At 46.2% G+C, this 16,520-nt stretch overlaps 1 protein-coding gene across 2 annotated transcripts in view; it reads right to left on the reverse strand.

Moving 5' to 3' along the window:
* KCTD15 (potassium channel tetramerization domain containing 15) overlaps positions 1-15,864 on the reverse strand; it is a 50,465-nt gene extending 34,601 nt beyond the window's left edge. The window contains exons 1-2 of one of the 2 annotated variants that reach the window (XM_054640617.2): positions 15,390-15,864; positions 9,567-9,742 (exon numbers count right to left, since the gene is read on the reverse strand). In XM_054640617.2, the coding sequence (XP_054496592.1) occupies positions 9,567-9,730 (164 nt within the window). In that variant the 5' untranslated portion in view covers positions 9,731-9,742; positions 15,390-15,864. Of the gene's footprint in view, positions 1-9,566; positions 9,743-14,868; positions 15,175-15,389 lie in introns of those variants that run through there. The other variant, XM_077184978.1, reaches the window with a different exon arrangement.
* Positions 15,865-16,520: the final 656 nt, after the last annotated feature.

A 16,520-nucleotide genomic window follows, 5' to 3' on the forward strand; every position in this document is an offset into this window, starting at 1 on the left:
GGACTGGGACTGAACCCCCCAGCCCGGGGCAGGTGTGTGGGGGACCAAAGCTGACCAAAGTGAGATGTTTGCCTGCAGGTTGTGACCGCTGGACCAAGAACACAATGGCTCTTGTTTACTGCTGAGAGCATGGACTACCTGTTACATTTATTCCTTATTGTATCTGTTTCCCTCTCCTCACAATTTTCAATGGAATTATCATAATAAAAACCTCTGAGTTAGCAAGAGATTTTGAGATCCCCAACGTAACAGGCGGATCCTCGGCTGGACTGGACCAAAGGACTTTGTCTCTATGTTTGGTAGCTCTGTCCCCTCTCTCTCTCTCTCTTTTCTCTCTCTTCCTCTATCTTTTTCTCTCCCTTAATCCCTCTATTGCATTTTGCTGTGGTCATTCAATAAAGGTGCATTTGTTTTGATTATCACTGCAAACCCCCTTGTACCGTGTCAGTTCTTTTTGCACCCTGAGATCAAACCCACGAACCATCACAAAACCCATTCATAAGGACAGGTTGTGACAAGAACATGAGAGGGAAGAGCAACAAGGCAAGGTCAGCTGGGGTTTGCACCAAAGATGCTGACATGAACATTCAATGTTCATCTTTTGGACTGCCCTCAGTGGGCACAAGTGCCATCCTTCCTGCCCCAGCCTGGCTGCACCAGCTGCATGGCAGGCCTGTCTTCCTTCTCACCAGCTGAGGCAAGAAGCTGCTCTCTGGGGAGGACTCTGCAATTTTCTCAGATTCAGGGGTTTTAAACCTGTGCCAGGCCCAGCACCACAACCATGGTATTTCTCTGTCATCTGAGTGTTGATTTGCTATCTGCTCCTCCCCAGAAAGAGCTCAGTCTGCCCCTTCCTAGTCACTGTAATATCCACTTATATCTCTGCACAACCCAGGCTGCAAATGTAAAGAGAAAAAATAAAATAATTCCTGAAAAAATGTTCATCAGAGACCAGCCAGGCAGTGTCTTCTTGGACATTTCAACTTTTCCAAGTAAACACACAAATAATTAATTCATCAACAGGACCCAATCTCAGCACCCAACTGCAGTAAGATTTGCATTCCCAAGGGCTAAACTCTGCTTTCCTCTCCTGAGCCTGTGGGCTCAGGCTGTGCCTGTGCTGGCCAGGGCAGTGTTTAGCAAGGCCAGGAAGGAGTGACCACCTCTGTGACAGCTCAGCTCTGCTGGGGCTCCCCACCTGCCAGTTCACAGGAGATCCTGGAGAGGTGCACACAAACAGCACTGAAGAATCAGTTTCCATATAAATTCCTTCCTTCCCACCTCCCTAATCAATGGGATGCAGGGTTAGGGTTACAGGGATTATCCTCCTTTACCACCAAAGCTACGGCTCCAGCTGTGCAGCAGCAGAGGGAACATGTGGAAATCTGCTGCCACATGTGTGCTTCCTCCATGGCTCTGTCAGACACTGCATGCAGGGCTCTGTCCAGCCAGTGACAGACACAGACAGGGTCCCTAACACCATTCCCAGCTGTAAATGCATCCCTATCACAGATTAGTTTTATTTTCCATAGAGATCAAGCCATGTACTCCTCCTCTGGCACCTGAAATGGGTGCAGCTCAAGCTGTAGCTGCTCTGGTCAGTCCTCCCCCTGCTCAGGGGGATGTGTCCAAGCAGCAACACACGCTGCCTTAGGACACAAGGCCTGTAGGAACAAACAATTCACACCTTTCCCAGAGCTTATCAAAGTGCTGCAAGGACTTGTGTGACCTTGGCCGTGCAGCACCTGTAAGGAGCTGCCTCTGCAGATGGGGACAGACAGGTTCAGCTTCCACCCCTGATAAGGCAGACTGGCAAAGGGAGACCCTGTGCTTGCTCCAACTCCTGCTTTAATAAGTACAACATCCACAGGCAGACTGGGGGCAAACAGAGGATGAGAGGGGGAAAGGCCCTCCTCTGGGTTTTTATCTTGTGGGTTCTGCTGGTCAAAGCTCCCTTAGAAAGCAGAGACACAGCTGCTCAATGACCAGATAAGAAAAACTCCAAAGATGTATCTCTGAATCTCAAGTGCATGATATGAATCCAAAAACTATGTTAATCTCTGTAGGAATTCATATGTTAATTCAGAAGAAGCACTACATATAACCAAAACCTTAATCTCTATAAGAATTCATATGTTAATTCAGAAGAAGCACTGCACATTACCAAAACCTCTGGGTTTTGGCTGCTTTACTTGCTCTCCTGTGCAGCACCCAGCCAGCTGCTGGCAGAGGGAGAGCCCTGGGGAGCCTGGCAGGCTCAGCCCTCACTGCAGAGCTGGCATGGCAGAACCTGCCCCTCAGAGCTCTCCTGAAGTGCAGGGCAAATTCCTGCTCCTGCCTCTTCAGGGGCTGTGCCTGGTTGAGGTGACAATAGCCATTAAAATGAATGAGCTTTGTGTGCAGCTGACATGCAGGTATGGGCTGCAATGTGGGGTGCTGGGGCTGGCTCTGGAGCTGCCTTTGGGGGTCACCCCACAACCAGGGCACTGCACAGCTGGCCTGGGGGATAGAGGTGCCTCACAGAGGCTGAAATGTGACCTTGTGCCCTTCCCTGTGCCTGAAAAACCTGGGGGGTGAGGAGGGACTGGAGAGGGACCGGACACCGCACAGCTGTGGGGTGTGTGAGCAGCACAGAGTGACAGTGGCACAGAGACACCTGGGGACACCTGAGGGGGCATGGATGGGACTGCAGGGCAGCATGGAGGGACAGTGACACAGAGTGACAGTGGCACAGAGACACCTGGGGACACCTGAGGGGGCATGGAGGGGACTACAGGGCAGCATGGAGGGACAGTGACACAGAGTGACAGTGGCACAGAGACCCCTGAGGGGTTGGATGGGGCTGCAGGGGTGCAGCAGCACTGAGTGACAGTGGCACAGAGACACCTGGGGACACCTGGGGACACCTGAGGGAGGATGGATGGGGCTGCAGGGGTGCAGCAGCACGGGGCTGGCAGTGTAGGAGTGTCAGGGGTGGGAGGGTCAGGACAGACGGACACGAGAGATCTCTGGAGCCAGGTCAGGAACTTGGGGTTTATTGCAAAGGGCCTGGGGGCAGGGCCCTGCTGGGAGCTGCCAGACACAGCTCAGAGCAGGCCTGAGAGAGGAGAGGGGAGAGAGGATGAGAGGGGGAGAGAGTAAAAGGGTAAGGGAGTAAAAAAGGTAAGAGAGTAAAAGGGGTAAGAGCATAGAAGGGTAAGAGAGAGCGAGGTTCCTGTTACAATAAATCTTCTTCTGTGTTGAATATTCTGATTCTCACTAACCAATCTAGTACAATATACAAACCCTACAGCATTTCCATACAGCCTATAAGAATCATTACATTACCATACTGGGTTACATTTTAAACCCTACAAACTCCTCTTTGGGCCCCTTCTGCCAAGCTGTAGGGTCTGCTCTGACCCTTGGGCCTGTCTGCAAGCAGAGGGTGTTGTTCCATCAAAAGGGGATCACCTTCAGCTGGCCACACCATTGTTTTCAGTTGTTCAGTAACTGAGGTATCTCAAAGCTTGCTTTCATTTCAATCTCACTTATAGTTCCTGTATTCTCAAAATCTTTTGCCAGACAATCATATTTATAAAGCTTTCCTGTTCCATCTTCCCCAACATGGCAGGAGCCTGGGCTGTCCCACACTGCTCCAGTGGGGATCCTTCCCTGAGCTGTGCTGAGCTCTCCCAGCCACCAACACTCCCTGCTCAGAACACATCTGGCCTTCACCCCACTTAACCTGTCTTGAGCAGAGGCCTCGTTTAATCACTGGTTTACACTCTAACTGCCAGCATGGGGTAAGTGACAAAATTTCCTAATTGCACGTTGTCTTCAGGCAATAACCTCAGTAATACACAGATTTGATGGAAAATTAGCAAATAAATTATTATAAGACTGACAGTGAATACACGAGCAAGATGTATGAGATGTTCTCAGCTCTGGTAAATCCAGAGAATTATATATCCTAAATCTATCCAAATTAAGAATTTCCCTGCTCCCTCCCAAGAAGGGCAGAGTGGGGCCCAGTACAGAGCCCTTCATGTAATGATGCTGTGGAAACCTGTCTGGTAGATCTCAGGAGGTGTGTCTGAGCTGTGCAAGCACTGCATCCAGCTGCACAGGGTCAGGAACCCTCAAAACAGAGGGGTCCTCAAAGCTGGAGCAGGGAATTCCCCTGAACTCAGCCCAGGCTGCAGAGGAGGGGGAGAAGCAGCTCTCAGGTGTCAGTGCTGAGCTCCAACAAGCAGAGAGATGGAGGTGCTGGAGGAAAAGGCAGCTGAATTAAAGCCCAAAGACACCTGGAGAGCACCTGGAGTCAGGTCACTTGGTAGGAGAGCTTGTCTCAGGGGGGTCAGAAAAACAACAATGTCTTTGACAAGAAACATTCAGAGCAGACACAGGCTTTAGGGGACTCCTTGGAAATCACCAGAAAAGTCCATGGGTTTAGAGGAAAGGATATGCCTGGAAAACTACTGCCTTGTAGAGAGGTCACTAGTTCCTGAACCAATAATAAAACCTGCTGGTTCTCCTTGGAGGACACAGCTCCAGATGTGGGAGGCAGAGCCCAGGGCCCAGGAGCTGGGATCAGGAGGGGCTGCCCTGCTCAGCTGCCCTGGGCTAAAGATTCCTGCCCTGGGAATCTAAAGATTTACATTTATCATGGTGTTATTTTCATTGTAATGCTATATTTTCTTATTCCATCGATTTAATTAAGAGCATTTTTCTATTAAGATTGATTTCTTAAGTTTATGCAAGGTCAGGTCTAATTCTTCTTCATTTTAAGATTTCATGTTTCATTCTATTTTTATTAAGATCAATTTTTATTCAGTGTCAGTAATGTTACCTTTAAGTTTTCTTGAGCATATTTTGGTAATAGATATATATATATATTATATATATATTATATATATATATATATATATATATATATATATATATATATATATAATATACACACTATATGTATACATGTACTTTAACAAGTATATCCTTGATGTTTAAATATGCTTATCTAAGTTCAATTTAAAGAAAGTTTAAATGAAGTTTAAATAAATGATGTGGCCCATAAAATAAATATATAAATAAATTATAAATTTAATGGAGAAATAAAAAGGGTATAAAAAGTGTTTTATGGTTTTAGGAGCTCCAACCTCCAGCAGAGCTCCCAAACCCCCAGGGGAGGCTCTCTGGGCTCTCTGCACCCTCACTGCTCCCACCTGGACAGTGGCACTGCCACAGAAATCATTGCTGCTCCCCTTTGCCATAAATAATGCCACAGAAAACATCAGCTTTATAGCACATGGGAGTATCCTAAACACAGGATTATACACAAACTATCCAACAATGGAAGGTAAATACATTTGCCTTGTGGAGCAGCACAGCTCAGAGAGAGCTCACAGCAATTCCCTGAGATAAAAACTCTGTTCAGGACTGTGAAAAGGACAGGCCTCTGACACAAAACCTTCTTCTGCTTTCTAAAAAAATTCAAAGTGGTATCAAAATTTCCAGTGAAATCAAGAAGCTGGGGCCTGCTGTGGTCTGCAGGGATTTGGAGCTTCTGCCTCTTTTCTGCTTGCAGTCAGTGAGATGCCTGCCAGAGTTCAGTGGGAATAACACTGGGGATCCAGCAATGCCTTTGGGGATTCCTCACTGCACCTAAGGAATGAACTTTTGGGCCAGGTTTGTTTCCTAAATGTAAAAATTACCTCACTCTATTGGATAAATACAATTTGCAACTCACTTTGGAGATGTGCTAGAGGTTTTGCAGCCTTTACAATCTGTCATATAAATCCACATGCAAGTGTCAATGTGTGAAGGGGCTGCTTTAGAGGTCCTCTGGGTGAAAACAGGAATGAAATTTCCACAGCCAATGCTACAAAGATGAATATTTTCTCTATGCAGCCAATTATTGTAGAAAAAAGGTACTGATGGTAAGAGTCACTAGAATTCAACAGAGTTTTTTTTGGTTGGTTGGTTTGGGGTTTTTTTTTTTTTTTTTTTTACCTGCAAGTCAGAACTACAAGAGTTGTGAGTTTAAGTAGGAGAATTTGCTGAAAACAAACAACTGAAATTGAGCCTCAGATCAGGTAAGACAACATCAACCTCCTTGCACCTTCAAAGCTTGTCAACTTTAATGACAGTTTTGGGTATGCATAGAAAGTGGCCTCAAGTAGGTACAGGCTGTGGGAATGACAACAATATTATTTGGGAGGTAATTTCTGAGACCACCATCATTATGCTGTTGTTGATCACAATTTCTTTTTATGTTTCTCATTTCCCTTGCATTTCACTCTCTGAAAGTCCAGCTTTTTTTTTTTTCTTGTGTGTGGTTTAATTCAAAAAGCCAACTGGAAAGGTGTGCAAGAGTAGTGGCTGAGTGTGAGTGGTTCAGAAACCACCTTTGACAGTGGCTCTTTAACCCTCTTCTCCTTTGTCACACCACTTGTGCCTGCTCAAGCTTTCTCCTCTTAAGAGAATTTCTCTGTGGGCCATAAAAATTTCCAGGAAAGAGAACATCTACCCCCTTTAATGCCTAATCTGGCACCCTTTACTTATGCAAATTTCATCAATGAACAAATGCCCTGATCACAGCAGCTGCACTAATACAAACAACATCAAAGACTTGCTCAAGGTTGCTCTGAAACAACTCTGGGATCTCTGAAATGCAAGATTTGGCCTCTGGCCTCCCACTAACAGCCATCCACTAAGCTGAGTGAGGTTTCCCCAGTATGGTCCTTTTCCTCCCCTTGGCAGAGCCAAGCACACGCACAGGGGTGGGCAGAGCCCAGTCCCTGCTCTCAGAGCACACAGGAAATGCAGCAGCTGCTGCCAGGTGTCCCTTGTGTCCCTTGTGTCCCTTGTGCCACAGCAGAGGGGACTGCAGCACAGCTGGGGCAGGAGCTGCTCACACCTGCACTGCTCCTGACCTGGCAGCTCCTCCCTCTCACTGAACTCAGCACCAGCTGAGTTTGCTCAGGACCTCCCCAAAATATTGAGGAAGTTCCAGCACAACTTGGTGATTTATTTTTCCATCAGAATGTGATGTTTCTGTGTATGCACACCCATTTATACACAATCCATATATCCTTAAAAATCCAAGTACAGTATAGGCTGAACAGCCCACAAGCTAAAAGCTCTTTGCAATCTGAGAGCACAGAAAAAGCAACAGAAATTGTAAAACAAATTAAAAGGAAGTTTATCCTCACAGTTTTCAGTTTCAGTGAGCACAAACTATTTTATGTGACTGCAGCTAAGATTTAGCAAAGCATTTCAGCACTTTTATCTTTTGCTGAAATACAATCTAGAGATTTGTGTGATCTCTAGGATTTGAAGCTTTTAAACTCAAGAATTTAACACCCTATCCAAAATAACCCAGACAGCTCTGCACGGGGATCAGTGTGGCCGTGCCTCTCTGTGGCCACACATGTCACACCCCTGGCACAAGCCAGCAGTGCCCTGGCATTATTTCCAGATATTTTGCTCAGAAAAGCTTTCTCCCTCCTCCTGCCCCGTGAGTGACCTGGGAATCCTCTCCCAGCCCTGCAAAGCCAGTCTGTGCCATATGGAAAATCCATAGCAGGGCAGGGAAGCAGCACCAGGAGCTCCAACCATCCCCATGGGAATAACTCAAGGATTTTGTCTCAACCAGGAATGCCAGCAGGCCAGACTCAGTGAGGGGCTTACAACTAAGTCTACTATGCAGCACTGCAGAAAAAACCAACAATACTAAAAAATAAAAATAAGACAATAAATTAAGATACAGCCTTCACCCAGTTTCATAATGTATCGAGCAAGATGTCCTACTTGGGCTGCTGGTGAAGGTTTATCTTTTGCTACAAAAATAATGTCATCTATAGGTTTGAGCAGCTGAAAAAGCAGCCAAGCCTTATGAGATAACATAGCAATATAAACAAAGGACAGTACCCAGCAAAACATCAGGCAGCATGTAAGCTCTGGTCAGTTTTGTACTTTCAAAATCTGAAGAAATATGCTTTTGCTACTTATCAAGCAGAAAAAAGAAAATTTTGGTTCAGTACAGTATTCTCTTGAAATAAAATCTGTGAATTTATGTATATTCTCCCAAAGCTTCTATAACTGAAGCTTTTATTAAGTAAGTTTGATGTGTGGCATATTTTAAAAATAGCAGCAATATATTAAAATGTGGAAACAGATGTGTCACTCTATTACAACTGCAGAATCTTCACTGTATTTTTAATACTATGAAGCATTTGTATGCTTCTGCATTATAAATCTCTCTTCACTAAACAGATTTCTTCTTTATGATTAAAGTAGTACCACAAAGACATTATTAAACAGATACTGTCCACAAAAATCATATTGTTTTGATCTGACCATAAAATATAGATATTTTAATAATTGGGCTTTTTTCCATAGAGAATTTCAGCAGCTCCCTTTCCTTGGAATGAAATCACAGCCATATGCTTTATGATATTAGAGGCATTTCAAGGTGTCTCCATAAATGTCATTTATTGCTTGGGAAGCTGCCAAATCTGCAAAACCCCTTAGTTCTTTTACAAGAAAAATCTTCAGATGAAACTAGCTCTTTACACTGCTTGTCATACCAAAAAAAGAAAAAACCAATTCTCTCTTTTGGAATACTGGCCATGCAGGTAGCAAAACCTCTGGCAACAAAATCTGGGCTTTGGCTTGCTTTGGAGCCAAGAGTGCAGTGGGCACATTGGCCAGGCACAGCACACCTGCCCTGCACTCACACTCACACTCACCCTCACCCTCTGCACCCCGAGCAGCCTCAGTGACAAAAACCTGAACTGATTTAGTGGATATAACTGTAAATCAAAATCAGGCACCTCTCAGTGTCTGGGCTTTCACCCCTCACAGAGCAGTGCCTTGCACCTTGCCCAGGTCCCCACCCTCCGTGGTGCCCAGCACCGTGCAGGACTGGCAGCCAGGCAGACAACAGACACTCCATGTCACGCACAAATACAATCTCATGCCACATCTACTCCTAATTAGGCATATCTGGAGTTTATCCTGAGATAATGCTGGCCAGATCTCCATAAATCTTGCCAGACATGTCACCAACCTGTCCAGCACAAGGCACTACATGGAAACTCCCAGGAATTTAATGCAGCTGCAGCAGCCAGGGCGGGCCAGCCCAGAGGAGCTGGCTGCTGGGGCACACAGCTCCCAGCGAGCTCAGCACTCTCCAACACCAGCATCCATTAGTCCCACAGTAGTAGAACCATTCCCTCTCCTTGAGGAAGAAAAAGCCAAATTTTCCCCCCAAACTTGAAAGAAACAAGTTTCCTGCTACAGCTGGAAATAATCTAGGGCAGCACACCAACAGGTGCTTCAAATGTATCGGCAGAGCGCAGGAGATGTTGAGAGAGAAAATGAATAGACTCTCTAAATAATATATTAATTGTACAGGCCTTTTTTTCTGCAGAACCCCAGTGAAGTTCCTGTATAAATCAGAAACTGAATAATTCATAAGCGGTGAATATATAACAAATGTACTTTGCACTGAGATATTCCTGGCAGGTGCACAGGGAGCAGCAGCAGCAGAGAGCTGCCAGAAGCACCAAGGTGTTTCTTACCTGGAGTCTGGGTACTTGGTGAGGGTAGCCAGGCTGCTGGTGTACATGTGTCCTCCTACATCGATGTGCACGGGAGCGTTGGACTTGGTGAGTTGAGCTGGGAGAGGAATTCCTTGAGCAGCCAGAGGAGAAACCGGGGAGCGTGTCAGAGACAGACGGGACATGCTTCTTCCCTCCTGAGCAGGGAGGCAAAAAGAACAGTTTCTCTTAAATGTAGCACTGTGTTACCTTGTTTTTCAGTGTGATCACAGATCTAATCAGATCGTTTTTGCATCTGCCTGATCACATAGGCGGCTAACAAATTATTGCCACCACTGTAATTAAGCGTATTTGCATCATTTTCTTCTAAGTACCAGAGGGGAAGAGAAAGATGCTTATTAGCAATAAGAAATCAAGAAAAAAATTTTCAAGGTGTCAGCCTCAAGGGGCATAAAACAAACTGCAAAATTCTAATTAAAGGTCGTGGGCTTATGTGTTAGATGTGAAATATCCCCTGACAAACGAATAACCAATTTGTGAATTGGGATTCAGGGGGTTTTTGCAAGTTTGTCTCAGTAACAAGACACCTCTAAATTAGTGACTTCCTCAGTACCTAAGGCATTTAGTTTATACATGTAGTAAATTTCACTTCAAACTAAGATCAATTTTCTGGCTTATTTTCAATAATTGTGAAATAAATGGATAATTTTCAGTTAAGCTTTAATATTAGACCTAAACAACTAGTAAGATTTCAAACTGAAAGCAATTAATACTTGGAAGCAGTGAAAACAGAAAGATAAATAAACTGACCCATGCTTTTAGGACAAGAAAGTACTGAATAATCTAGCACGTGAAATCATAAATTCCACAATCCACCTAATGTCTCCTGCCCTAAAAATATTGGAAAATTAGTGAAATTACTGAACCGAAACAAAAAAATCTTCAGCAAAATCAAAGCTAAAAATACTGAAATGCCTTAAAATTGAACAGGACAACCAAGCAAAAGAAAATTCCTCAATTATCCTCTGAAGAAAAGCACAGTTTATTCTGCACAAAGCGTGTGTCTCAAAGCTGATTGCAGTTCAATCGGTGCAGACGGCACACAGGTCAAACGGAAAAAAAAAACCCTTCTAGAAAAGTTTAAGAAAATGTACATCCATTCTCCCCCTTATGGGGAAAGCAACATATGCAAAACATTATAGCTGAAGACATTTCTGAATATAATCTAATTTTCCTGGTATTCTGAAATTCAAGCATGCTACCAAACACCCAGGCTCTTCCTTGCATCTGACAAGCACTTTACATGCAGCATTGCAAAGTGAATTTCTATTTCTCCCACATTACTTTGACAATGTTTCTTACAAATCTAAAGCTGGTCTTGCCTTTCTCTTAGCAGTATTTTGCACAAGATGCCCGACTACACCACTTGATGAACACAAATCAGCAACATTCTTTGTAAAATCATTTCCAAGCTATAGAGCAGGACTGAAAAATCTTAACAAATCTGAACAGTTTCACAAAGTCATCACAACATCTCCATTCACTGTATTTATCTTGGTTAGCTCCTAAGAATTTCCTGCATCTAGAGCCCAGGAATACATCACCCCATTGTGGATCCACATCCTTGTCTCTTCAGAGGCTGGATGGACAGCTGCACTGAGCACCAAGCAAATGCCAGCTCTGTCCTAGGACTCCTGTGTCAGCCGATGCAAAATTGGGCATTAACATTTTCACTACAGCACCACCTTCAAGGAAAGTGACTGAATCCTTTCATGACTCAAGATGTTGCTTTCTTGTTTCCCACAAGAGCTTGTTGTGGCCAACCTTCAGTAAATATGTCATATAGCATAAATAAAACAACTAACTCAAAAAACAACATAGTAAGTACCTGCAGTATTTTAACAGCGTGTTTACTAATCTGTCTGCCAACACAGACAAAGGTTGCTGGTTTTTTTCCTTCCCAAAGAGCACTGTAAACTCATGTTCAGTCTCTACTCCTTCACTTAAATGAAAGGGTCAGAAGATCCAGGCTGAATGTCAACCCTGTCTTTGTTCAGACCCCAACCACGTTCACTAATGATAAAGGTACAGACCTTGCACGGTACAGGGCTGCCTTGGAAATAAATCTCACGCAGTTTCACAAAACAAGAGTCTAATTAGGGCTCATCTGCACCCCTTGTTACAATTTCCAAATGAAATCAAAGGACTTCCAGTCTTCTGTAAATGTGTCTTACATTTAACCATTTGTCTTGAAATACAGACATCAATTTTAAAATATGCACAGATAGCTAAAGATCAAGTGATATGAATCTATTTGTGCATATTTAAACACTGCTGCTGTCTTAGGATTTTGTTTAATGTTAGTATACCAGTAAATTCCTTGATCTGTAAAGACTGAGATTCTCAGTGAGGCCATACTCACACAGTAGATATTTAATTTATACTATTCACTGGAGGGACCTTTTGAACAATCCTCTGCTTTTGGCATTTCTCAGCTAGAGCATGTGTTGAAAAAACACTTAATTATAGAAAATCACAGGAAAGCTAAAATAGTTCTCAAACTTTTATGGCTTTTCATACTTCTTGAGGGTGCCACTGGCTTTTGGGGGGAGAGGAGGAGAAGGGGAATTAAAACACTGGCTGGAGAGGATTCATAATAAAAAATGAATCCTGGATTTTTATTAAAATTGTGGAATTCAATCCTTTTTGTATGAGCTAATTGTCAAGAGGCACAACGGCTAAGCACTACTGCTCCAAAAAAAATACCCCCTGTTTCTTAAGGTACCATAACCCTATTTCTAATGACTCCTTCCTCTTCTTAATGTAACACACAGCAAAAATTCATCACACTGAGTAATGTACTTATTTTATGCACGAAGCAAAATCCTAAATGTATTTATCCAGTGGAAGTCTTTATGCACATATTTTCTAATATGGATGAGAAAATTAAAACCTTAAGGGTAAATATCACAGAAACACTAACAAACTTCATTTATTAAACCATGTAAAATAATCCTTGCTCTTTAGTTGCCTACAACAGGCTACAGCATCCCAACTAGTGGCACAGGCAATAACCCTGCTCTAATAAGTAACACAGGAACCTGCTGAAGGCAAAATCAATAGAGCCTGATTCCCAAATTATGTGAATATTTAGTTTTTCAAACATTACACACCAAGATCTTTCAGAGCCAGCTTATCTTTTTCTGCCTTCCTAAGCTAACTGCTTGTAAAAACTATTTGCCCATGCAAAGTGAAATAATCACAATGCCATGCTCATTTACACACAAAATGATTTTGTGTCCCATTGTGCTCACAGTTGTTCAGCTCTCTAGGGGTGATTAAACTAGCTATGCTGCTACAGCTTGAGATGATTTCACTGAATCGTTTCTCCATGAAGTTGCTTCTTTGCTAAGCTGTTATTTTAACCATAAAAGGTAAACAGAAGGCAGTTGTAAGAGCTCCATTCAGCTCCGTGCCCAGGGCTATAACCCTAGGGCAGAGAATGCTGAAAGACTGCAGAATTTTCCAGGGTGTTGCCTTTCTTGCTCTAAAGCCTTCAGGAATACTGTTCATTTAATACACACTCTAGATGATACATTTCAGATCCTACTAAAAGAAAGACTTCAAAAGTGTAAGAAGTTTTGGGCGGATGAAGCTTTCCCACCTCTGCACATAGCTTGGGGCCATGGTAACCAATACTGCTGTTGATGTTGGGAAAATACAGGAGAAATAAACTGCACAGAGCAGAGCAGACAGATAGGGACAAGGGAGGTGAAAGGTTGCAGGAAAGAAACAGGCAGCAGTCTGGAAGGGGGAACGAAAAAAAAAAAAGGAAAATAATAAAAAAGGAGGCGGCTCTGAAGGAGGGACAAAGTTAAATCAAGGAGCAGGCACTTAAAAGACTACAGATGGGAAGCAAGACTAATTAAGGATGTAAAAGCGCTTTGTTTCTAAAGTTTATTGTTGCCAGGATAAAAATTAATTGAAACTAATGCTGTTATTCACTCGTGCAGTTTAATTCCTTCATGCACATTTAAGACGTGCAATGAAAGCGGCAGGCAGGTTTAGGACCTGCCGTGGAGCTGCTCTCCCGGGGAGCCGGGCTGGGCCCGGCCGCACCGCCGGGCTGCTGGAGCCTGGGGGAGGCTGCTGGAGCCTGGGGGAGGCTGCTCCTCCTCCCCGGGGGCCTTCATCCCTGCACCGGCAGCCCCAGCAGGGGTAAACCCACCCACGGCATCGCCCCGGCCTCGGCACTGCGGGCCACAGCGGCCCCGGGGCAGCGTCTGCGTGCCCGGGCTGCCGGAGGGGCACGGCCAGACCGGGAATTACCTTTGTCTGCCCACACGGGGACGGGGACAGCGACAGCTCGGCTCTGCCTCACAGCCACCCCCGGACAACTTGCCCACTTTGGCGTGCTCCCAGCCCCAAGACAAAGCGGGGCGGGGGGGCTGCAAACCTTGGGCTCGGTGGCTCCAAAATTAAAAGTCCATAAACATTTGCACACACCTCCACGCTGCTTTACTGAGCACTGCACCGAGACACAGAGGAGATCGTGCCCAAAACTTTTGGGGGGCGGGGGGGGGGGTGAAGCAAAGGGGGAACTCCCTCTGGAGCTCTGCTTCCTCCCCCCCCCCGCCAAAAAAATTTTAAAAAAAGGGGAAAAAAAAAAAAAAGGAAGGCTTTCTCCTTCCTCCCCCTCTGCCCCCCCTCCGCAACCCGCCTCTCTCTGGCAGACTCCAGTCTATTTAGTGCAAGTTTCACGTCACCCAAATGCTTTTCCTTACTGATGGTCAGGGAAATCACCAGCGAGCAACGCACCCGGTCACTCAACTTCTGCCTTTTTCTTTTGAACACACTGCATGCCCGAAGGAAAAATTCAACCAAAAAAAAAAAAAAAAAGAAGGCACAACATGGCGTCCTTTACTTATTCCCACATAACAAGAAAGGAGATGTCTTAGATGAATGCAAGAAAAAAAAAGTCAAGCCCGAATCCCCGATCCTGCACATTTTCCGCGCAGCCAATGGTGGTGAGCATTAGCCAGGCTAATGTATTAATTTTGCAGAAGTGTGCCACATCGCATGCAGGAGCAGGAATGCAAACTATAGCCTAGAGTGGTTTGAAGTCTACCCCAAACCAAGCCTTCCACTCTCACTGGCGCCAGAGTTTCATTCACAGCCCGCCCGTGTTTTCCATACGCGGCGCTCCCCATTGTCGCCCGCCTTCCCTTTGTGCCGAGCCGCCCCGCCGCCAGCCCCCGCGCCCCGGCCCGCGCTCCCCCGCGCTCCCGCCCGCCCGGGCCCGCGGCCGCGGCTCCGCGTGTACCATGCGAAAGCGCAGAGCGAGCCGCGCTGCCTCCGCCGCGCTGGGGCTTGGCCGTCTTCAGAGCCGGGGCCGGGGGGGCAGGGGGAGCGCGGGCACCCCGGGCCGCGGGGCTCCGCCGGCGCTGCCCATGCTGGAGCGGAGCAAAACAAAACATACACACGCACGCACACACACACACACACGCACAGACACACACACACACACGCGCGGCGCTACCAAAGCGGGGCGGCTGCAAACGGGTCCTGTAGCTTTAAAAAAACACCCCTCCGCCGCTGCTCCCCGGAGCCGGCAGCCGAGTGAGTTTGAAGAGGCACTTTCCAAAAAAAAAAAAAAAAAAAAAAAAAGAAGGGGGGGGGGGGTGAAGGGGAAAAAAAAAAAAAAAAAAAAAGGAGCGCGAGCAGGCGCGAACCGCGCGGTGCGGCGCGATGCGAGGACGGCGCGGCGCGCACGGCGCGCTCCGGCCCCGCTCGGGCGGGCGCACGGGCGGCTGCGGGAGCCGCTGCTGCTGCCGAGGTCCTTACCTTGAGCACAGAAGAGATCTGCGAGCCCCCCTTTGGCTTTGGGCTCTGCCGGGGCTGTGTGTGGATGGGCTCAGCTTTTTGCTTTTATTACTATCTTTGCTCCGCAGATCCTGCTGTGATTATTATTATTTTTAAAGCTTCTCTGTCTCCTCTCTCTTCCCCTGTTTTTGCTGCTTCTTTTTCTATTTATTTTGTGCGTGTGTGTGTATGTGTGTGTGTGAGAGGGGGGGAAAAAAAAGCCTTTAAATGAAACTGCCGAGGCTGTTATGAGAAGAAAGGCAATAATCCCGTCTCTAAATAACAGAGGGAAGGGAGAAGAGGAGGAAAAAAAGCGAATTCTTGCTCAGGGCTTTGCAAACGCCTGCAGGGCAGAGGATTAGGCTACAATTAGCTCAGCCCTTTGCTCTCGCCCTAGCTAATTTTGCGATGAAAATTGGATATTTTTCCCTCCTTTTGGTGAAGGTCTGCAGATTTACTCCCCCATCCCCCACCCCTACCCCCCCCCCCCCCCCCAGAATAAAATAAAATACAGCCCTTGAAAATGAAATAAGGCTGGGAAGGCGGCCGGCTCCCCAGCCCGCGCCCCCGGCGCCGCCGCCCGCAGAGCCCCTCCGCGCGGCGCGGCCGGGGCGGGAGCTGCGCTGCCCCGCGGAGTTCCGCGCAGCCCGGCCCGGCCCGGCCCTGCCGGGGGATAACGGTTCGGTGTTGGGGAGGATCAGGCCACTGTCACGTCCTTCAACAGACTTACTGAAAAGAAGAAGGAGGAAAAGAGGGGGGGGGAAAGGGGGGGAAAAAAGCTGATTTTAATCATTGTCATTTGGTCTGATGTAATATTTCCCCAGGCATTTTCAACTAGGCATAAATTTTCAGCTCCCAAATAAGTAACACAGGGCACGTTTCTCACATCTCTTGACTCCTCTGTTACAATTAGGGTAGCACCCACTCTGCACTTGTTGATAAACTAGATGAAGTTAAAAAATAAATAATAAAAAAATAGCCCCTACCCCCCCTTCCCTGCAGCACCCAGCGCCGCCGAGGTGCGGACGGGGGGCCTCGGGGGTGGGGGGGGGGGCTGCAATTATTCCCAGCCATCCATCCTGCCTGCCTCCCCCTCCCTTTCACCCTTTGCTA

This window comes from Agelaius phoeniceus, chromosome 12 (genome assembly GCF_051311805.1).
Source record: "Agelaius phoeniceus isolate bAgePho1 chromosome 12, bAgePho1.hap1, whole genome shotgun sequence".
NCBI classification, from domain to species: domain Eukaryota; kingdom Metazoa; phylum Chordata; class Aves; order Passeriformes; family Icteridae; genus Agelaius; species Agelaius phoeniceus.